The sequence below is a fragment of the Staurois parvus genome, unplaced genomic scaffold, assembly GCF_062004578.1.
Source record: "Staurois parvus isolate SC_StPar_1 unplaced genomic scaffold, SC_StPar_1.0 ptg000086l, whole genome shotgun sequence".
Lineage (NCBI taxonomy): Eukaryota > Metazoa > Chordata > Amphibia > Anura > Ranidae > Staurois > Staurois parvus.
The window spans coordinates 8,009,641-8,033,040 of NW_028317882.1; the positions used below are offsets into that span (position 1 = coordinate 8,009,641).

The 23,400-nt window shown below is 44.2% G+C and overlaps 1 protein-coding gene and 1 long non-coding RNA gene across 3 annotated transcripts in view; one reads left to right on the forward strand and one right to left on the reverse strand.

The window, feature by feature from the left end:
* LOC149468502 (beta-1,4-galactosyltransferase 1-like) overlaps positions 1-14,904 on the forward strand; it is a 170,677-nt gene extending 155,773 nt beyond the window's left edge. The window contains exon 7 of the mRNA XM_089670016.1: positions 13,502-14,904. Coding sequence (XP_089526142.1) covers positions 13,502-13,646 — 145 coding nt within the window. The 3' untranslated portion in view covers positions 13,647-14,904. The remainder of the gene's footprint in view (positions 1-13,501) is intronic.
* Positions 12-22,262, reverse strand: LOC149468503 (uncharacterized). 2 transcript variants are annotated; one of them, XR_016311697.1, is made up of 2 exons: positions 22,167-22,262; positions 12-310 (listed from the first exon to the last, which is right to left on the reverse strand). It is a non-coding gene; the product is annotated as an uncharacterized LOC149468503 (long non-coding RNA). The 2 variants fall into 2 exon arrangements; XR_016311698.1 differs by lacking the exon at positions 22,167-22,262 and adding an exon at positions 12,591-12,641.
* Between the last annotated feature and the right edge of the window lie 1,138 nt (positions 22,263-23,400).

The window sequence follows — 23,400 nt, forward strand, 5'->3', positions numbered from 1 at the left end:
TTTATATCATATTTGTGTGACAATTGGAATTATTTATTAAGAATAGACACAGGGACATGAAGAGTTTCAGCAGTAGGAAAAAACAGTTCAAAGTTATCAGTGATTTAAAAAAGTACGTTGGTCCTAGTTAAAGTAGCACATTACCCTTCAATGCTATATAGATGTGACTTGGAACTGAGCTGACAGCATGGAAGAGAAAGGACATCTGCCCAAGGTTGAAGAAAAAAAGTGGAGAACCTTCAGTATGTTCCAGGGTGGTAGCTTGACCTGCACGTAAGAAGGTTGTTTTTACATCTGTACACAGCTATACCTGAAAAGAAAAGAAAAAATAATTGTTAGAAATTCTGTATATAGCCCTGCAGAACAGACAGTGCACAGTCCACACATGTTTTTCTTCTTACCTGCAACAAGTACCGTATTTTCCGGCGTATAAGACGACATTTTAACCCCTGGAAATCGTCTACAAAGTCGGGGGTCGTCTTATACGCCGGGTGCTGTGCTGAAACCTTACCATACTTCCGGGTTGACGCTACTGCGCATGTCTTCGGCAGCAGTAGACGATCGCGGATCACCGTAGCTCGCAGAACTGCATGAGACGTCGGATGCAGCAGTGCTCGATTGAGCTTGACTGAAACTGTGATATGCAGAGAAGGGATACACAGTGATTCTGCGCATGTCACAGTTTCAGTCACGATCAATCGAGCACTGAACGGCTGCATCCGACGTCTCATGCAGTTCTGCGAGGAATGGTGATCAGTGATCGTCTACTGCTGCCCTAGACATGTGCAGAAGTGTCAGCTCGGAAGTACCGGTATGGTACTGCTGCATCCGACCTTGTCCCCTTAACGCTATGAGATACGGTAATTAATTATTAATATTATAATGTCTGTGGCAGTTCTGTGCAATTTATGGTATCTTGGAGACAGGCAGGGCTGGGCAGGCAGGGAGAGCTGACCCACCCAATCCAAGCAGGCTTTGTATGCAGTGTGCACAGTGTGCACAGAAAATACTGGTACATTGCTTGCCGTGATTGGTTGGAAGAGGGGGGTAGTCTTATACGGCGAGTATAGCCCAAACCCTATATTTTAACAGGAAAAGTAGGGGGGTCGTCTTATACGCCCAGTCGTCTTATACGCCGGAAAATACGGTAAACAGGAATCTTTTTACAGAGAAAAGACATGGCGTATACCATAGATGCAGCTACAAACTTATAAACACTGCCATCTACTGGTTAAAGAATATATCTCTACTAAATACTAATGTATTTGTTGCACAAAAATACATGAACACTGTATTCAATTACCCCAACTCAACAACTACTCCTTATATTAGTCCCATTTGCAATTGATTGCACGCTGAAGCACCATAAGGTAGATGTAATTTCTTCATATGCAGTTCTGATTCACTTTTGGTTCTCATGGGTTGGAAGTATTTGCATCTCATCCCATGAATCTGGCTCTGCTTTAAGGATACATTAGTAACATAGGACAGACATTTGGCTGGGATGTCTTTATTGCTTCTGGTGGATTTCCTGATTGAAGCCTTTTGTGGCCTGGTTTATTCTTTTACAGTATTTGGAATGTCTGCATTATTTTCTATTTCCATGTCACCCTTTTGCTTATCTTCATGTGACACTGATATGGAATTTCGCTCAGTTTTCAGTGTTTGTGTTAGTTCATGAAATTTTTAACACACTGAAGTTTCATCTATAATTACACTTCTACTGATGGTTACCTTGTTTGTGTTTTGGTGTTAAATTCTGTATCCCTTTTGAGATTCATTGTACTCCACAAGTATACCTTCCTTTGTGCGAACATCCCATTTTGTACTTTTGTCTTTTGGGATATGCACATAGGCTTTGCTTTGAAACATTTTTAGATGGTTCAAATTCGGGGCCTTTCTATTCCACAGTTCATATGGAGTTTTCTCAGTTGATTTTCGATTTTAGGGATAGCTTGCAGTCATAATTGCTTCCCCCCAGTATGTGGTTGGCATAACTGCATCAAGCATGATTCTAGAGTATGGTTCAGTCTTTATGCAATCCTGTTTTGTTCTGGGTTGTATGGTACAGCAGACTGAAATACTGTATTATGCCATGCTTTCTGAGAATTTCCTGTGTATTATCCCCTGTATATTCAGTTCCATTGTCCGTGTGCAATAGACTCAGCATTTTGCCTAATTTGTTGCTTACTTGAGCAAAATAATGTCCACGTTTCTCCGGTACTTCACTTTTGTTGTGTAACAGATATAGTCTGGTATCCCTGGAGTAATTATCTATAAAAGTGAGAAAATACCTGTTCTTTCCTGGTGTCAATTTTTCCATTGGACCGCAAAGATCTGAATGAATTACTGTAAGTCCAGAGGTTTTTTAGCTCTGCTGTTACTCTGCTTTGGAAATGCTTTTCTTGTCATTTTTCTTTTTATACAGCTGGTGCATTTGATTGTGTGATCACATGGACTAATGTTTATTCCACTTGCATAGTCATTTTCAGATTATTTCTTTATTATGTCAGAACTTCCGTGCCCAAGCCTTCTGCCATGTGTGAATACAGTTTGAATGTGTTTCCTCTTTGGCACTATTAACCACCTCATTTCAGTTCAGCTAATACTGTTCATCTGTAATTTTAGCCTTTCCAAGTAAGATATCCTCTTTTGTGATGACAAAACTGTCACCTTGGAACATTACTACATTGCCTTGTTTTGTGAGTTTCTTCACTGACAAAAAATTAGTTTCAAGACCAAGTACATGCAGGACATTTTTTACAGGTATCTTTCTGGTGACACTCTGAGAAATAGGACAGTAAAGAAAACCGTCACCTATTCCTTCTCATTCCCTTATTTGCCCATTAGCTGTGGTGATTTTTTTCTGTTTTGATAAATAAATTTCTGTCATTTGTCATGTGTCAAGTAGCTCCTGAATCAACACCCCATGCTTGCAAAGATGAGGCGCAACTTTTGGATTGAAAAACATTCATTATCTGAAGAAAATAATTTTTTTTCCTTCACACTTTTGGCTATTTCTAGTTTAGTTTGTTTCAGCATTCTAGCTTTCCAGATTCTGCATTCTGCTTTTAAATGTCCTTGTTTCTCGCACACAAAGCATTCAAATGTTTCTTGTTGCATGTTACTGTTTTTATTCCTAATTTTAGTCTTCAAAGCTGACTCTGCAACAGAAGCACCATCACTAATAATGCTTTCTGTTACATACTTATATTTAGAGATGAGCGAATCGAACTCGGCGAAGTGGAATTCGTTTCGAATATTAGGAAAATTTGTAATGGTGGAGCTATAAATTGCGGCCATCTTACAATTCTCCATTTGCCTCTGGTCATTCAAGAGAGACAGACCTCTCTGTATTAGGGACACAGAATCGTTACTTAGGGACACAGAACCGTTACTTAGGGACACAGAACCGTTACTTAGGGACACACAATCGTTACTTAGGGACACAGAACCGTTACTTAGGGACACAGAACCGTTACTTAGGGACACACAATCGTTACTTAGGGACACAGAACCGTTACTTAGGGACACAGAACCGTTACTTAGGGACACACAATCGTTACTTAGGGACACAGAACCGTTACTTAGGGACACAGAACCGTTACTTAGGGACACAGAACCGTTACTTAGGGACACAGAATTGTTACTCAGGGACAGACAGAATTGTTACTCAGGGACAGACACAGAATTGTTACTGAGGGACAGACACAGAATTGTTACTGAGGGACACAGAATTGTTACTCAGGGACAGACACAGAATTGTTACTCAGGGACAGACACAGAATTGTTACTGAGGGACACAGAATTGTTACTGAGGGACACAGAATTGTTACTCAGGGACACAGAATTGTTACTCAGGGACAGACACAGAATTGTTACTGAGGGACACAGAATTGTTACTGAGGGACACAGAATTGTTACTGAGGGACACAGAATTGTTACTCAGGGACACAGAATTGTTACTCAGGGACAGACACAGAATTGTTACTCAGGGACAGACACAGAATTGTTACTGAGGGACACAGAATTGTTACTGAGGGACACAGAATTGTTACTCAGGGACACAGAATTGTTACTCAGGGACACAGAATTGTTACTCAGGGACAGACACAGAATTGTTACTGAGGGACACAGAATTGTTACTGAGGGACACAGAATTGTTACTCAGGGAAAGACACAGAATTGTTACTGAGGGACACAGAATTGTTACTGAGGGACACAGAATTGTTACTCAGGGACACAGAATTGTTACTCAGGGAAAGACACAGAATTGTTACTGAGGGACACAGAATTGTTACTGAGGGACACAGAATTGTTACTGAGGGACACAGAATTGTTACTCAGGGACACAGAATTGTTACTCAGGGACAGACACAGAATTGTTACTGAGGGACACAGAATTGTTACTGAGGGACACAGAATTGTTACTGAGGGACACAGAATTGTTACTGAAGGACACAGAATTGTTACTCAGGGACACAGAATTGTTACTCAGGGACAGACACAGAATTGTTACTCAGGGACAGACACAGAATTGTTACTGAGGGACACAGAATTGTTACTGAGGGACACAGAATTGTTACTCAGGGACACAGAATTGTTACTCAGGGACAGACACAGAATTGTTACTGAGGGACACAGAATTGTTACTCAGGGACAGACACAGAATTGTTACTGAGGGACACAGAATTGTTACTCAGGGACACAGAATTGTTACTGAGGGACACAGAATTGTTACTCAGGGACACAGAATTGTTACTCAGGGACAGACACAGAATTGTTACTCAGGGACACAGAATTGTTACTGAGGGACACAGAATTGTTACTCAGGGACAGACACAGAATTGTTACTGAGGGACACAGAATTGTTACTGAGGGACACAGAATTGTTACTCAGGGACACAGAATTGTTACTCAGGGACACAGAATTGTTACTCAGGGACAGACACAGAATTGTTACTGAGGGACACAGAATTGTTACTGAGGGACACAGAATCGTTACTCAGGGACACAGAATCGTTACTCAGGGACACAGAATTGTTACTGAGGGACACAGAATTGTTACTCAGGGACACAGAATTGTTACTCAGGGACAGACACAGAATTGTTACTGAGGGACACAGAATTGTTACTGAGGGACACAGAATTGTTACTCAGGGACAGACACAGAATTGTTACTGAGGGACACAGAATTGTTACTGAGGGACACAGAATTGTTACTCGGGGACACAGAATTGTTACTCAGGGACACAGAATTGTTACTCAGGGACAGACACAGAATTGTTACTGAGGGACACAGAATTGTTACTGAGGGACACAGAATTGTTACTCAGGGACAGACACAGAATTGTTACTGAGGGACACAGAATTGTTACTGAGGGACACAGAATTGTTACTCAGGGACACAGAATTGTTACTCAGGGACAGACACAGAATTGTTACTGAGGGACACAGAATTGTTACTGAGGGACACAGAATTGTTACTCAGGGACACAGAACTGTTACTCAGGGACAGACACAGAATTGTTACTGAGGGACACAGAATTGTTACTGAGGGACACAGAATTGTTACTCAGGGACACAGAATTGTTACTGAGGGACACAGAATTGTTACTCAGGGACACAGAATCGTTGAATTAAAGAGTATGTCAGACAACATGCAGAGGAGTGGCAGAGGAGGCAATGTTTTAGGAGCGAGCAGACGTGGCAGCAGAGGAAGGGGTCGAGGCAGCACTAGTCGCAGCCAGAGGCCAGTGCTCCCGATGTCATCCAGCGGTCGTGTCTCCACCGACAACCCTGCCGTCATCGATTGGTTGGCTCGGTCGTCTTCCTCTTCCCAGGTCACCTCTGACACCTACAGCCAACGGTCGGTGGGTACGTCAGACACAACCGTTAGTTGGCATGGCCCGGGAGCAAGCCCACTGAAATCACGTGTCCTCGACCTGCCCCTGTCCTTTGGTGTTCCCTCACCAATCGAAGTATCGCATGCTGTGGGCTCAGCCCCACTGTACAGTGAGGAAGAGCTAACAGAGGGCGGTCAGGAACGGGGGGAGACATCCGCCTCTTCAGCAGCCAGGCGAAGAAGTACTGGCGAGGAGAGTGGCTCGGTAGCCGGTCTAGAGACAGGTCTGTCTCCTGACCCACACGCAGCCGAGGGGGCTAGTAGTGAGGCGGAGACCCTAATTGATGATGATGAGGCTGATCACACTTGGCAGCCTCGTCGTCATCAGGCTATTGCTTCCGCATCATCAGGAGAAGAGGGTGCCAGCTTGGCAGCGAGCAAAACAGTCGGTGGGTTGCCCAGGAGGCAGCAGGGTCGCAGCAGTGTCAGTGGAGGCAAACAGCCACGGAGTAGAGCACCAGCTCCACTGCAGCCTACCACCATGGCCAGTAGTGGTGCCGGTGTGCACGGAGGAAGTAGCAGTCAGCCAGTGAGGAGTAGCGGGGGCAAAGTTTCCAACTCGGCGGTGTGGCAATTTTTCGTCAAGCCGCCCGAGGAAGTAAACGTAGCCGTATGTCGACTATGTGGCCAGAAAGTCAAGCGTGGCCAGGGGGCCCATGTTGGGACTACAGCGTTGCGTCAGCATATGCAGCGTCGCCATTTGGTAACCTGGGAAAACCGTGATAAAGATACGGCGGTTCTGCCTGCCTCCTCTTGCTGCTGCCAGGCCCATAATCTGCCATGGGCCCCCGTACCGCCTCCTCATGCTGCTGCCAGGTCCAGAGTCTCTCATGGGTCCCTGTACGGCCTTCCATTGCTGCTGTCTCCATCGCCACACTCTGCCATGTGCCACTTTCAGGTCTCCTCACACTGCTGGTGTGTTCCATTTTGTCATAGGGTGCTGGCAGATTACGGGCCTCCCATTGCTGCTGCCAGGCCCGTAATCTGCCATGGGCCCCCGTACCGCCTCCTCATGCTGCTGCCAGGTCCACAGTGTCTCATGGGTCCCTGTACGGCCTCCCATTGCTGCTGTCTCTATCGCCACACTCTGCCATGTGCCACTTTCAGGTCTCCTCACACTGCTGGTGTGTTCCATTTTGTCATAGGGTGCTGGCAGATTACGGGCCTCCCATTGCTGCTGCCAGGCCCGTAATCTGCCATGGGCCCCCGTACCGCCTCCTCATGCTGCTGCCAGGTCCACAGTGTCTCATAGGTCCCTGTACGGCCTCCCATTGCTGCTGTCTCCATCGCCACACTCTGCCATGTGCCACTTTCAGGTCTCTTCACACTGCTGGTGCTGTATATTTTGTCATAGGGTGCTGGCAGATTACGGGCCTCCCATTGCTGCTGCCAGGCCCGTAATCTGCCATGGGCCCCTGTACCGCCTCCTCATGCTGCTGCCAGGTCCACACTGTCTCATGGGTCCCTGTACGGCCTCCCATTGCTGCTGTCTCCATCGCCACACTCTGCCATGTGCCACTTTCAGGTCTCCTCACACTGCTGGTGTGTTCCATTTTGTCATAGGGTGCTGGCAGATTACGGGCCTCCCATTGCTGCTGCCGGGCCCGTAATCTGCCATGGGCCCCCGTACCGCCTCCTCATGCTGCTGCCAGGTCCAGAGTCTCTCATGGGTCCCTGTACGGCCTCCCATTGCTGCTGTCTCCATCGCCACACTCTGCCATGTGCCACTTTCAGGTCTCCTCACACTGCTGGTGTGTTCCATTTTGTCATAGGGTGCTGGCAGATTACGGGCCTCCCATTGCTGCTGCCAGGCCCGTAATCTGCCATGGGCCCCCGTACCGACTCCTCATGCTGCTGCCAGGCCCGTAATCTGTCATGGGCCCCTGTACCGCCTCCTCATGCTGCTTCCAGGTCCAGAGTGTGTCATGGGTCCCTGTACGGCCTCCCATTGCTGCTGTCTCCATCGCCACACTCTGCCATGTGCCACTTTCAGGTCTCCTCACACTGCTGGTGGGTTCCATTTTTTCATAGGGTGCTGGCAGATTACGGGCCTCCCATTGCTGCTGCCAGGCCCGTAATCTGCCATGGGCCCCCGTACCGACTCCTCATGCTGTGACGTTGCAACAAGGTGGAATTCAACCCTACATATGTTAGACCGCCTTTACGAACAGCAAAAGGCCATCACCGATTTCCTGATGTTACAAGCGGATAAAGGTACTCCCCTGTGTAACTTTGATGTCAGCCATTGGCAGCTCATGCGTGACACCTGCCGCTTGCTCAGGCCCTTTGAGAAGGCCACGCTATTCGTGAGTCGGGGATGAACGACGTCATTCCTCTGTTGCACGTCCTGGAACAAATGCTGTTAACAATGGCTGGTCAGGGTGCGGTAGACGTGGCGCACAGATCTCAACGCCACATGACCCCTGTGGGGGCAGGACAGGAAGAAGAGGAGGAGGTAGAGGAGGACATTGGTGCTCAGGAATTATTGAGTGAAATGGGTGGTTTTTCCACTCAGCGGACAGGAGTGGAGGAGCAGGAGCATCTGGTAGAGGAGGAGGAGGAGGAGACAGAGGACCCAGACGCACCGTGGCAGTATGCTGTGGAGATGGAGGCAGGGAGTCCCTCGCATTCCTTGGCACAAATGGCCCGTAGCATGCTCGGTTGCTTGCGTAGCGACAGCCGAATAATAACCATCAGACAGAGGGATGACTTTTGGCTGTCCACCTTGTTGGACCCTCGCTACCGTTCAAAAATGGTGGCCTTTTTCACACCTGCTGAGAGGGAGGCCAAAATAAAGTACTATAAAAACCACCTATGTAGTCAGTTGGTCTCTGCCTTTCTGCGCCAACGTCCATCCTCAGACACTGTGGGCCCTGTGCGCTCGCGTTCCGCTGCCATGGCAGCAGGGGAGGGGTGGGGTGGTAGGAGCAGCGGCAGCTCCACCAGCAGCAGCTGCCTCAGTCTGCAGTCGATGATGAGTAGCTTTCTTCACCAGCGCAGTGAGGAAACTACTAACCAGCCGCAGCAGCAGCAGCATCAGGTGGACCTGGAGCAGGACCTCAAACAACAGGCTTGGGCCTACTTGGACAGCACCCTGCCAACCGAGGTAGACAATCCCCTTGACTACTGGGCAACGAAACTTGACCTTTGGCCCCAACTAGCTGAATTTGCCCTTGAAAGGCTGTCATGCCCGGCCAGTAGCGTGGCATCGGAGCGCGTGTTTAGTGCGGCAGGAGGTATTGTAACTCCGCGGAGGACACGACTGTCCACCCAAAGTGTGGAGAGACTCACGTTTGTTAAAATGAATCAGGCGTGGATTAGTCTGGATTTCAAACCACCAGTTCCTGACACAACTGACTAAATCCGCCATGAATCATGCCCCAAACATGTGCCACTTTCAGGTCTCCTCACACTGCTGGTGGGTTCCATTTTGTCATAGGGTGCTGGCAGATTACGGGCCTCCCATTGCTGCTGCCCGGCCCGTAATCTGCCATGGGCCCCTGTACCGCCTCCTCATGCTGCTGCCAGGTCCAGAGTGTGTCATGGGTCCCTGTACGGCCTCCCATTGCTGCTGTCTCCATCGCCACACTCTGCCATGTGCCACTTTCAGGTCTCCTCACACTGCTGGTGGGTTCCATTTTGTCATAGGGTGCTGGCAGATTACGGGCCTCCCATTGCTGCTGCCAGGCCCGTAATCTGCCATGGGCCCCCGTACCGCCTCCTCATGCTGCTGCCAGGTCCAGAGTGTCTCATGGGTCCCTGTACGGCCTCCCATTGCTGCTGTCTCCATCGCCACACTCTGCCATGTGCCACTTTCAGGTCTCCTCACACTGCTGGTGGGTTCCATTTTGTCATAGGGTGCTGTATGGCCTCCCATTGCTGCTGCCAGGCCCGTAATCTGCCATGGGCCCCCGTACCGACTCCTCATGCTGCTGCCAGGCCCGTAATCTGTCATGGGCCCCTGTACCGCCTCCTCATGCTGCTGCCAGGTCCAGAGTGTGTCATGGGTCCCTATACGGCCTCCCATTGCTGCTGTCTCCATCGCCACACTCTGCCATGTGCCACTTTCAGGTCTCCTCACACTGCTGGTGGGTTCCATTTTTGTCATAGGGTGCTGTATGGCCTCCCATTGCTGCTGCCTCCACCGCCACACTGTGGCTCCACACTCTGGTTTTGGCCCCGTGACTGCCCAAATGAGTGAAGTGTGCGGTGATTCTAAGATCGACGGCACTCATCTGCATGTCATACTGACTGACAGTATTATTTCTCTTCCCCAGCAGACTCCAAGGGCATTTAAATTAAAGGTACAGTGTTCTGCACTAATATAAAGGCTCTCTGAAGCCTAGAAACACCCTTTTATAAGTTAAATTTGCAGCGAATATATTCGCCTCGGATCGAATTTATTCCTCGAATTCGCCGAATCAGCCGAATCGAATTTTTGAATACTTCGCTCATCTCTACTTATATTCATCCACAAGCTTGCCCTTAACATATTCCAGTGTCAGTTCATTATCTGGACGTGCATTAAGTGCTATGGCAAGCATTTCATAACTTTCTGGTAATCCACTAAGTAATACTGCTGTGATATGAAAATCTTTTGTTGCTTCTCATATACCTTTTAGATGTTCAATCATTTCCAAGGTGTGCCTTATGTAATCCTGTATATCCTGGCTTTTCATCGGCTTGTTTTGGTATAGCTTTCTAATCAAGTACAGTTTATTGCTGAGATAAGCTCTTTCATGCTCCTTTTGTAATCCTTGCCACATGTCCTTAGCATTTTCACACCTACATATACAGTATGTATGATTTGATCATCTTCTCTGCTAAGAGAGATTGTGTTCAGAGCTTTCTGATCATTCTCTATCCACTCATCTGAAGGGTCTTCTGGCCCAACTGTATTTATACATTTCCTAGTATCCTTTCTTAGTAGCAGCATTTTCATCTTGAATTTCCAAGACTGGTTGTATTGGTTTGTCAGATTTGCAAATTAAAGCTTTGTTGCAGCTGTGTTTCTGGCCATTTCTTTTATTTTGTTGCAGTTTTCTTTCTGTTGCTGTATATTGCACTTATTTGCTGTGTCTGGCTATGACTGAGCCCATAATCTGTTAGAAACACTGTATATAACCCTACAGAACTGACAGTGCACAGTCCTGTCACGGATGCAACCCACATGCACACGCCCCCACAGCGACTAGCTAACCGAGACGTGCACGTCCGGCTGTAACTTTGGGTAAGAGGGAATGAGGGGGACTTTGAATATATAGAAGACCGGCTGTGATACACTTTCACAGCCCGCACTAACTCTGGCCACCAATAGAGGGAGACTCCACTCCAATCCAGCTGGCTGAGCACACACAGGCAAATACGAATCTTATATACAATCTGGTGCACGCTAAGGGTTGGGGAGCAGTCTAGCAATTGGCACACCCTTCTAGGATTCTTCCAGCTATCCTACAAGCTAGAACCCTGGTGGTAATCACTCTTCCACTGTCCACACCCCCCCACACCAGACACACCACAAATGGTAGCTTGTCACCACTCAACAGTCTGTCCGCAAACTAGTCTGCTGGGCCACCACACACACACAGATCTCCGTCTGGCAGATCTGTTACCTTTACAATCTGCATGCAATCTGCCAACACGCAGTGCAATTGCATACAGATTGGCAATGAACTTGACCGAGCATATAAAGACACTGCAATACAATACAATCTCTCCGGAGATATGAGCCCGAGCTTAAGTACCCAGAAGTCACTTATTAATTTTATGATTTAAAATCCTGAAAGTGGGCAGTGCATAAAATATCTACAAAGTATAAAGAGTTAAAAATAATACAGAAAATACAAGAAGACACACAATTGGCTGTTGACTATAAAATAAAAGGGAATAAAAACAGAAATAAAACTTTTACCAAGAGTTATCCTGCGACTGGAGCAAGTCAGAGAAAGTCTGCGATCCGCCAGTCAATAGAACCAGCTCCGTACGAATCACACTGTCCATATCTCAGGGTCCTCAATTTATGGGAATATGGATGTAGGCTGCACATTAGCCCTTGGCCAATCAACTCTGGGGGGTGTTCCTGTACCAGCCCACAGGACATTCTGGGTACTGAAATGCCCAACATCTATTGGACCAGGAACGGTTTGAATCACCAAGTCAGGGATTGAATTTCCGACACCAGCGCATCAGTCTGATCACGCCAGTACCAATCACTGTTCAGCTGTCGCAATCAGGCGCCATATAACCGTTTTCTACGTTTCTCTAGGATTCTACATAGGCTACAAATACAGTTTTACATGCAGATGTAGCCTACAGTGTGTCCAATCTGAAGGAAGTATTTTCATCTCTCTGCAACTAATATTTTAGCTTTTATGAGAGATTAAATATTATATTCCTTTGATCTGCTGATATACGTCAGAGCTCCTAGACTCCTCGGAGCCCTCTCTTGGTCTCCCGCTGCCTCTGAAGCCGAAATGTCTAGAGTTCTTCTTAGATTTCTAGAAGGTGACAAAGTCTGACTCTAGGTGTCACCTCCAGCCTAGAGGATGCTCTGTCCTTTCAGATGCTAATTGGTGACCATATGTCTCTGACTGAATTCTGAACACATCTTATTATTAACATGGAATGAAGCTAAATCTACAATGTCATATTTCTACAGATCACATCTCAGCTACTCAAATCTTACATTTATGTCACAAGTCCACATATGTTTTTCTGGCTCACTGCAACAAGGAAACAGGAAACTGTATTAAGAGAAAAGACATAAGTATACCATAGATACAACTTCCAACTTATAAACACTGCCATCTACTGGTTGAAGAATAAATCTCTAATGAATACTGATGTAATTGTTGCACAAACAATTCATGAATACTGTATTCCAACATTAATAACTCTGTATCTGCAAACAGACATTACCCATTTCTCTATAGAGGAGAGTCTAGTGGATACACAGATGTCCTAAATGCCACTCATTCCTGTGGTTTTCTCCTTATAGTTTAAAGGCCACAATTTTACCATAGTCTGTTTTTTAGCAAAAAAAAAAACAAAAAAAAAAAAAAAAAACTAAAAGTTTAAATCAAAACTGCTAGGAGAGAAATATTTGAATGTAATTGATGACCTCCTTTTTAAAAGGCTAGATGCCTGGCAATAAGATTATGCTTACCCATTGGCTTTAAAGGTTAAGTACACTATTCCAAAAAATCTCCAGCTCACTGTCACAATCCCCCTTACCTAATCACCCTTTCTAATTTAGGACTTGTCCCACTGATAGTCCACTTGATTCATTCCTTTAGTCTTGTGTGGTTGTGATTAGTCACCAGGAATGATAGATTGTATTGCTGATTGTGTTGGGTGGATTAGTTGGTACAGTATGTGTCAGCAAGTTATCAGCTATACCACAGATTTAGTAGCTGTTTGGTGTCTTCCACTGACTTTCAGCTTTTTTCATGTGTTTCTGACAAGAGAAAGTTTGTAAGAAAAGAGATACAATCTTGCTGTATAGAAATGAGATTAGAAGGCAGGATGTTTGAATTCTGATCACAGGAGCGACTTCTACTTATATGATTTTCTTTTCTTTTTTCTTTTTTCAACCAGTGTGCCGCTGATAGAAAAAGCTAGAAAACGAATGCACAGAGATGGACTGAGTACACTGAACTACAGAGTCATCAGTATTACAAAGCATAGACTTTATACTAAAACAACGGTTGATATTGGGCTGCCAGAGGAATCCCTCAACTAGAAGAACATAATCTTTACAGTACATACTAAATATTCATAACATGCATAGAATATTTTACAGCACCTAGGTCAAGTTAGAAAAACAAAAGGAAAAGTAAAAACTAGTGAACACAGTACACAATGAAAATATGCACTGAGTATCTTATAGAAACAAACATGTCATAGACATGCTGCAGGCAGCTAGTATTTTCAGAAAGAAAATCAGAAATAGAGGCTTCAATATTTTTCTCATTTCTTTATGTACAGTAGTCGCTGAGACAAAAATCACTATCTGCATACAGTATGTTTCTTGGGTTCTGGGGCTCCTGCAGTAGCATGGAGATTCATTAACATAATCTACGAACTGCCATAAATGGATAAATTTTTTATGATCACCCAGAAGGCTGATTAAAAAAAACAAACAGATTCTGGCACCTACATAAGCTTGGTGGATGGGGGAATCCTCCCCGCTGTGGTACTGAATTCTGACAGAGGGGACTCCTGCACTGTCACAATACATTGATCAGCACTGCAGCCAATTGGCTGCATGCACTGATCAAATGAAACATTTTCAACACTTCTGTTTGAGGGAAGGTGATCATAAATTGACTTCTGGAAATAGCCGTAGATGGATCGATACTCGGCCAGTCCTTTATGAACCAGCTGGTTTTCCATCCATCTGTGGCCAGGCTAAATATATGTATAGACACCTATTTGTGCCTGCTACTAGCTCATGTCATGCTTACTTTCCTGGTAATCTTTCAAATAGACAATTCGTACTGCAGTAAATAAAGAAATTGCGCCGTATGTACAAAACTAAAAACTCTGATTAGTGAAATTAAGATGAACAATATAGCGCTGGTTTATTTGTTGATACAAATAAACACCTATGGTAAAGCAGACAGTTCTGATATTTAAAGAATATGTAAACACAACATTTCATATTCCTGATATGTGCCTGCTGTACCATGTACATGTATTAACAAGTTTGCTGTTCTTTGTATTGCTTCCTTTTTTTCTATTAAAAACTGACCACACTAAGCACGAGAGCACAGCGTGGTCAGTTTTCTCAGCAGGGAAAAAGGTATTTATAATGTTTTTATATACAGTGTCTTGAAAAAGTATTCATACCTTCTTGAAATGCTCCACATTTTGTCATGTTACAACCAAAAATGTAAATGTATTTTATTGGGATTTTATGTGATAGACCAACACAAAGTGGCACATAATTGTGAAGTGGAAGGAAAATGATAATTGGTTATAAAATATTTAAACAAATATCTGAAAAGTGTGGCATGCATTTGTATTCAGCTCCCCGAATCAATACTAAGTAGAACCACATTTTGCTGCAATTACAAAATTCAAAGTTTAAGTAACACATTAGAAACTATTATTGATTGTTGTGCTTATTAACCGCTTAAAAACAGCCAGGTGGGAGTTTTGCTGTTCTGTGTGAACGTTCAGGAATGTCCTATAGAACATGCGCACAACCGTGCTCTCAGTGTGCCTGTGTCCCTCGTCAGAAGGACCCTTTGATTGGCCCTTCTGATCACATGATGGCTGTGTCCAATCACGGCCCTTCTGATCATGTGCTGTCAATAAAGCCGCCATTCCTTTGAGTGGCTCTGCCTCTCCTCACACAGAGCCCTTGAGTGAGGAGAAGCAGAGCCAATCAGCAAGTACACACAAGCACATCGCCCACACATCACCCTGGTACAGTACCAGCGATCCACACCTGTCACAGTGCCAGCGATCCACACCTGTCACAGTGCCAGCGATCCACACCTGTCACAGTGCCAGCGATCCACACCTGTCACAGTGCCAGTGATCCACATCTGTCACAGTGCCAGTGATCCACATCTGTCACCGTACCTTGATCCACATCTGTCACAGTACCCGTGATCCACATCTGTGATCCTCATCTATCGCAGTACCCGTGAGCCACATCTGTCACAGTGCCAGTGATCCACATCTGTCACAGTGTCAGTGATCCACATCTCTTACAGTACCCATGATCCACAACTGTGATCAGCATCTGTCACAGTACCGATGATACACATCTGTGATCCATATCTGTCACAGTACCCGTGATCCACATTTGTCTCAGTGCCACTGATCCACATCTGTCACAGTACCCGTGATCCACATCTGTCACAGTACCAGTGATCAACATCTGTCACACAGTATCAGTGATCCACATCCGTTTTGGTGTACTAGTGGTCATCCACATCTGTACCAGTGATCCACATCTGTACCAGTGATCCATATCTGTCACGGTGTACCAGTGCTCATCCACTTCTGTACCAGTGATCAACATCTGTACCAGTGATCAATATCTGTCACGGTGTACCAGTGCTCATCCACTTCTGTATCAGTGATCAACATCTGTCTGGGTTTGATCAGGTATGTTCAATTTTCAATGATTGGTACCATAGCTTGTTGACTCTATAACTTCCACACAGACCAAATAATACACATGGATTGGGATTATTTTCACCAAAGCAATGTAGCAGTATACATTTTGGCCCAAATTTATGAAGAAAAATGATATACATTTTATAACAGAAACGAAGAAAAATGCGGGGGTTTTTCTTAAAATGTTGGGGTATTTTTTAATTTACAGTGCAACAAATAAAAAACCCAGTGCTAATTAAATACCACAAAAAGAAAGGTCTATTTATGTGAAAAAAAGGACAAACATTTTATTTGGGTACAATGTTGCATGACTGAGTAAAGTGTGAGAGCGCTGAAAGCTGAAAATTGGTCTGGGCAGGAAGGGGGTAACGATGCCCAGTATTGAGATGGTTAAAAGGCATGTAACTTAAGTGTATGGCCCCTTTCACACAAATGTTCTGATAGGATATACCTGTCCTTTTTTCAGGTGGACCTCATTGGAACCTCTATTTTCTTCTATGAAGCTTCGGATATAAACGGACATGTGTTCACTTACATCCGCCTACATCCAATCCGATCTGCTAAAAACCAATCGATGGGGATATGTTTCCCTCCTTCTGGCTAAAATGGATCAGATGGCAGTCGGGTGTAAATGGACAGGTGGTTCGTTTACATCCACTAATCCATATAGCGCGCTTAGGACAGCTGATATAAGTAAACATCCCCAGCATACTCAGGAGTGTAAGTTATAAAATAATTTATTAGCATACTAAAAGTCCAATCAATAAACGATTCTTGTAATGAATAATTCCATAAATTATATGCGTGTGAAGCCCATGCATGACTAGTGTAGAGGAGATGTGTTGGCAAATGCTAAAGCACTAAACCATACTAACCCAACTTTCTCGAAAACCCCTTCCCCGTGGAAAACAGCTCCAAAAAATCAAGGGGAGTAGTTAAATTTGCTATTTCCGCCTGAATTCCAGGTTGGGCAGTGAATGAGGGAAGTACGGGTGCTGCAGAATTTGTGGGCTGCCAGTCGGGATTTGCAAGCACATTCGGAAAGGATACTAGGGGCTCTACAGGCCTGTGCGCGAATTCTTGGTGGCTGCAGGACAATACTGGTGCTTGCCACCACACCAGCTTGTACTGCACTCATGGGACTCACCACGTCACCAAGTGATACTTTAGTGCTGGTATTATTGTTATTATTATTCAGGATTTATATAGCGATAACAGTTTGCTCAGCACTTTACAATATAACGGGAGACAATACAGCAACAATACAGTGTAATACAAGGGGGTTAGGGGGGCCTGATCCTTCGAGCTTACAATCTAAGAGGTATGTGAAAGACCAGGATGTACTAGGTTGCTGGTGCTCGCCAGTTCACCAAAAGGTAGTGTGGCACTAGTACTGGCACTTTGCTGTATATGAGAGTCATCAAAATTTACCAGCAAGTGCTAACAGAGATCAGGCCTGAACACTGCGGTTTTGTGTGCCATGTATCAAGTGAAGTGACCTACTGACACTGCACTTGCTGGGGGAGAAGGGGGGGGGTAAGCGTAGGGGCTAAACGCAGGTGCTGGCAGGTGCTGGGGCTGATCTCACTAACGCTGCATTTTTTGAGACACTATACTAGGTTTATTGTGTATGAGCGTGTTCCTTGCAATCAAGGGGTTAAATGTGATTACTGGTGTACTGAAGGCAATCTGATGATATCTGGGAGGGGTGTGAATACCATGTGAGCCTGAACCACGTGTATATACAGTGGGGCAAAAAAGTATTTAGTCAGCCACCAATTGTGCAAGTTCTTCCACTTAAAAAGATGAGAGAGGCCTGTAATTGGCATCATAGGTAGACCTCAACTATGAGAGACAAAATGAGAAACAAAAATCCAGAAAATCACATTGGCAGATTTGGAAAGAATTTATTTGCAAATTATGGTGGAAAATAAGTATTTGGTCACCTACAAACAAGCAAGAGTTCTGGCTCTCACAGACCTGTACCTTTTTCTTTAAGAGGCTCCTCTGTCCTGCACTCATTACCTGTATCAATGGCACCTGTTTGAACTTGTTATCAGTATAAAAGACACCTGTCCACAACCTCAAACAGTCACACTCCAAACTCCACTATGGTGAAGACTAAAGAGCTGTCGAAGGACACCAGAAACAAAATTGTAGACCTGCACCAGGCTGGGAAGACTGAATCTGCAATAGGCAAGCAGCTTGGTGTGAACAAATCAACTATGGGAGCAATAATTAGAAAATGGAAGACATACAAGACTACTGATAATCTCCCTCGATCTGGGGTTCCACACAAGATCTCACCCCGTGGGGTCAAAATGATCACAAGAACGGTGAGCAATAATCCCAGGACCACACGGGGGGACCTAGTGAATGACCTGCAGAGAGCTGGGACCAACGTAACAAAGGCTACAATCAGCAACACACTACGCCGCCAGGGACTCAGATCCTGCAGTGTGAGACGTGTCCCCCTGCTTAAGCCAGTACATGTCCGGGCCCGTCTGAAGTTTGCTAGAGAGCATTTGGATGATCCAGAAGAGGATTGGGAGAATGTCATATGGTCAGATGAAACCAAAATAGAACTGTTTGGTAGAAACACAACTCGTCGTGTTTGAAGGAGAGAGAATGCTGAATTGCATCCAAAGAACACCATACCTACTGTGAAGCATGGGGGTGGCAACATCATGCTTTGGGGCTGTTTCTCCGCAAAGGGACCAGGATGACTGATCCATGTACAGGACAGAATGAATGGGGCCATGTATCGTGAGATTTTGAGTGTAAACCTCCTTCCATGAGCAAGGGCATTGAAGATGAAACGTGGCTGGATCTTCCAACTAGACAATGATCCCAAACATACCGCCCGGGCAACGAAGGAGTGGCTTCGTAAGAAGCATTTCAAGGTCCTGGAGTGGCCTAGCCAGTCTCCAGATCTCAACCCTTAGAAAACCTTTGGAGGGAGTTGAAAGTCCGTGTTGCCCAGCGACAGCCCTTAAAACATCACTGCTCTAGAGGAGATCTGCATGGAGGAATGGGCCAACATACCAGCAACAGTGTGTGCCAACCTTGTGAAGACTTACAGGAAACGTTTGACCTCTGTCATTGCCAACAAAGGATATATAACAAAGTATTGAGATGAACTTTTTATATTGACCAAATAATTATTTTCCACTATAATTTGCAAATAAATTCTTTCTAAATCAGCCAATGTGATTGTCTGTCTGGATTTTTTTTCTCATTTTGTCTCTCATAGTTGAGGTCTACCTATGATGCCAATTACAGGCCTCTCTCATCTTTTTAGGTGGGAGAACTTGCACAATTGGTGGCTGACTAAATACTTTTTTGCCCCACTGTATATATATATATATATATATATATATATATATAATTTTGCGCACCCGTGCCACCCTGTAGCTGTATTTCTGCTATAGGGTGGTCAGGAAGTGGTTACATAAGTGGTTTGTGTTATGGCGCTGTGTTACTTTAACTGACAATTGCGCAGTTATGCAATGCTGCACCCAAATTAAATTTACGTCCTTTTTTCATCTCAAATCGAGCTTTCTTTTGGTGGTAATTGATCGCCTTTGCGCTTTTTATTTTTTACTTTATAAAAAAAAGACCGACAATTTTGAGAAAAAAAAAACAATATTTTGGACATTTTGCTATAAAACATGTCCAGTAAAAAAATTTAAAAATCAAATTTTTTCAGAAATTTAGGCCAAAATGTATTCTGCGACATGTCTTTGCTAGAAAAAAAAATTCCAATGCGTGTCAATTAATTAGTTTACATTAAAGTTATAGCATCTAAAAATGGAAGTATAGATACTGGAATTTTGTTTTTTTTAATACTAAAAATGATCAGCGACTTATGATGGCTATCAGTGACTTATGGCGGGACTGCGGCGGACATTCTGACATTGGGGGGAACTGACTTGGGGTCACTGACATCTCCAGTGACAACAATACAGTGATCAGTGCAAAAAAAAAAAAAAAACATTGACACTGTACTATAGGCACTGGGGAGGAAGGGGTTAACATTTTTAGGCAATCAAAGGGTTATTTGTGTGAGGGGAGTGTTTTACTAGGGGGCGGGGATGTGTACTTCACAGGAACACACTGATCTGGAAAGCTAAGCTCTGCTATCCTGAACAGTGTGCTGGAAACTGACAGGGAGGAGTGCTGCAGTGTAAACACTGCAGCCATGCTCCCTGTCAGTGATTGCCGGTAATCGCCGGGCTCCTGCGGCTAATCACTGACCGGGACCAGGTGATTGACACCCGTGGCCACGATCGGCGGAGCGGGTAGGGCGCGCGCGCGCCCCCTACCCGCAATGTTAAATCACGTAAATATACACCTGATCTTGCGCAGCGGTGCTGCCCTGCCGCAGTATATGTACTGTGGCTGGTTAGCAACTGGTTAAAGTGACACTAAAGCTTTGTTTTTGTTTGTTTTTTAAACAACAAACCCATCATACTTACCTGCGCTGTGCAGTGGTTTTGCACAGAGCAGCCCTGATCCTCTTCTTTTTGGGTCCTCGCTGGTGCTCCTGGCTCCTCCCCCTCAAGCAGTGCCCCCAGGAAAATCCATTCACCTTGGGGGCAGTGCTACGTGCTCACACCTGAGCCACTGCTCTATGCATCCATAAGACGCATAGAGCCATGACTTGGCCCCACTCTCTCCTCATTGGCCCACTGGCTGTGATTGACAGCAGTGGGTGTCAATGCATTCCCGCTGCTGTCTCAGACAATAAGGAGGAAGAGTCCCCAGACAGCAGAGTCCATCAAGAACATTGCTGGATCGGAGGGGGCTCAGGTAAGGATTGGGTGGGGGGCGCTGCGCTGCACACAAGGTTTTTTACCTTCATGCATGATGGTAAAAAACCTTGAGCCTTTAGAACCACTTTAATTCTCCATGGCATAGATTCAACAAGATGCTGGAAACATTCCTCAGAGATTTTAGTCCATATTGACATGGTAGCATCACGCAGTTGCTGCAGATTTGTCGGCTGCACATCCATGATGCGAATATCCCATTCCACCACATTCCAAAGGGTGTTCTATTTGATTGAGAACTGGTGACTGTGGAGGCCATTGGAGTACAGTGAAGTCATTGTCATGTTCAAGAAACGAGTTTGAGATGATTTGAGCTTTGTGACATTTTATCCTGCTGGAAGTAGCCATCAGAAGATGGGTACACTGTAGTCATAAAGGGATGGACATGGTCAGCAACAATACTCAGGTAGGCCGTGGCATTTAAACAATGCTCCACTGGTACTAAGGGGCCCAAAGTGTGCTAAGAAAATATCCCCACACCATTACACCACCACCAGCCTGAACCATTGATACAAGGCAAGATGGTTCCATGCTTTCATGTTGTTTACGTCAAATTCTGACCTTATCATCTGAATGTCGCAGCTGAAATCAAGACTCATCAGACTAGGCAATATTTTTCCAATCTTCTATTGTCTAATTTTGGTGAGCCTGTGTGAATTGTAGCCTCCGTTTCCTGTTCTTAGCTGACAAGAGTGATACCCAATGTGGTCTTCTGCCGCTGTAGCCCATCTGCTTCAAGGCTCGATGTGTTGTGCGTTCAGAGATGGTATTCTGCATATCTTGGTTGTACCGAGTGGCTATTTGAGTTACTGTTGCCTTGCTATCATCTCGAACCAGTCTGCCAATTCTCCTCTGACATCAACAAAGCCTTTTTGTTCACACAACTGCCACTCACTAGATATTTTCTCTTTTTCGGACCATTTTGTGCTTGAAAATTGCAGAAGATCAGCAGTTTTTGAAATACTCAGACCAGCCCATCTGGCACCAACAACCATGCCACGGTCAAAGTCACTTGAATCCCCTTTCTTCCCCATTCTGATGCTCATGGTTATTTTTACCACATCTAGATACCTAAATGGATTGAGTTGCTGCCATGTGGCCGGTTTGCAATCTGTGTTACCAAGCAATTGAACAGGTATACATAATTGAGTGTATATCTGCAGTGGCAATCCAGTACTCTCAATACGCTCTAGATGGTGCCAGAAAATACATTTTGTAAAAGATACAACTGATTCAGTAGATAACTAGCATATATACAATAGTATACAAAAGTAGACAGTTGTCTAATATCTTACCTTGCATACCAAGAATTCCATATGAGGAATATAATCGAACTCCATACCACCATTTGTAGTTATAGGTGTCACCATGCAGAAATAGATGAATACTGCAGAAGTAATAAACACCTTTTAGTTTTGATTGTGTACTGATGGTATAACTTTCATGCAAACCAATTAAATACACTAATTGGGATTTTTTTTATCAAAACACATGTAGCAGTATACATTTTGATCTAGGTTTATAAAGAAATTGTATTTATAATTTTTTTTATTTGATTTTTTATTGCAATTAATTTGTTCTTGATTTATAGTGCAAAAAAAGTGATGATTAAATGCCATCAACAGAAAGCTCTATTTGTGTGGAAAAAATAATATTGTGGTGGTTTATGTAAGGATTTATCCTACTTATAAAGGGCGTGTCCCTTTCTTTTAGCCAGTATGATTTCGTACCATACACACAAAATTTGCCTTATAATAGATAAATATAAAAATTTATTTATGTACAAAAATTATATATATATTAACACAAAACGCAAAAGACTGGTGATAAATGAATATTGATACACACGTTCAAAGATATACTATGCCGATATAATACACAATAATAATGTTTCTAAATAATGATATCAATATAATAATTTCTAGATGATACTGATTAAAAATTAAATTTATTAATAACTAATAATTTCGAGTATCTCAAAGGTTATTTTCTCTCATTACGTGGCCATAGCAATGGAAGAATATATTCTCTGATAAATTATACTCTGATTATTAATATTTAATAAATTATGAAATATGAAAAATTTATAATATGACACCAAACAATTTTAACAGTAAAACAGGATCTCTCTACATATATATAACTACCCAATATAGTTGTGATACACTAAGGTAATTCTATGACTCTACACAACAGAGAAAATAGGCAATGCAAAATTAAATGGACAGTCTCACCACACCCGGAATTCAGATTATGAAACTCTCCCGTGGATTCAGCTGGCAATGGAACGCCTTTAGAATGATGTCACAGGGCAAGTGATAGATATTTAGTATGGGAGAATGTAGGAAGTTAGGAGTACAGAGATTTAGAAATTTAGTAAAGTTTTGGAAGTTTGAAAGGATGGAAGAGGGGTTATAGAGAGGTCTCTTCAGATGTCTTCAGATTTTCTTCTAATGAGGTCTTTCTTCAGTCAGGTTTTTTTCTTTTGATGAGTTTTTTCTTTCTAAAGGTGCATGGGCTTTTATACCA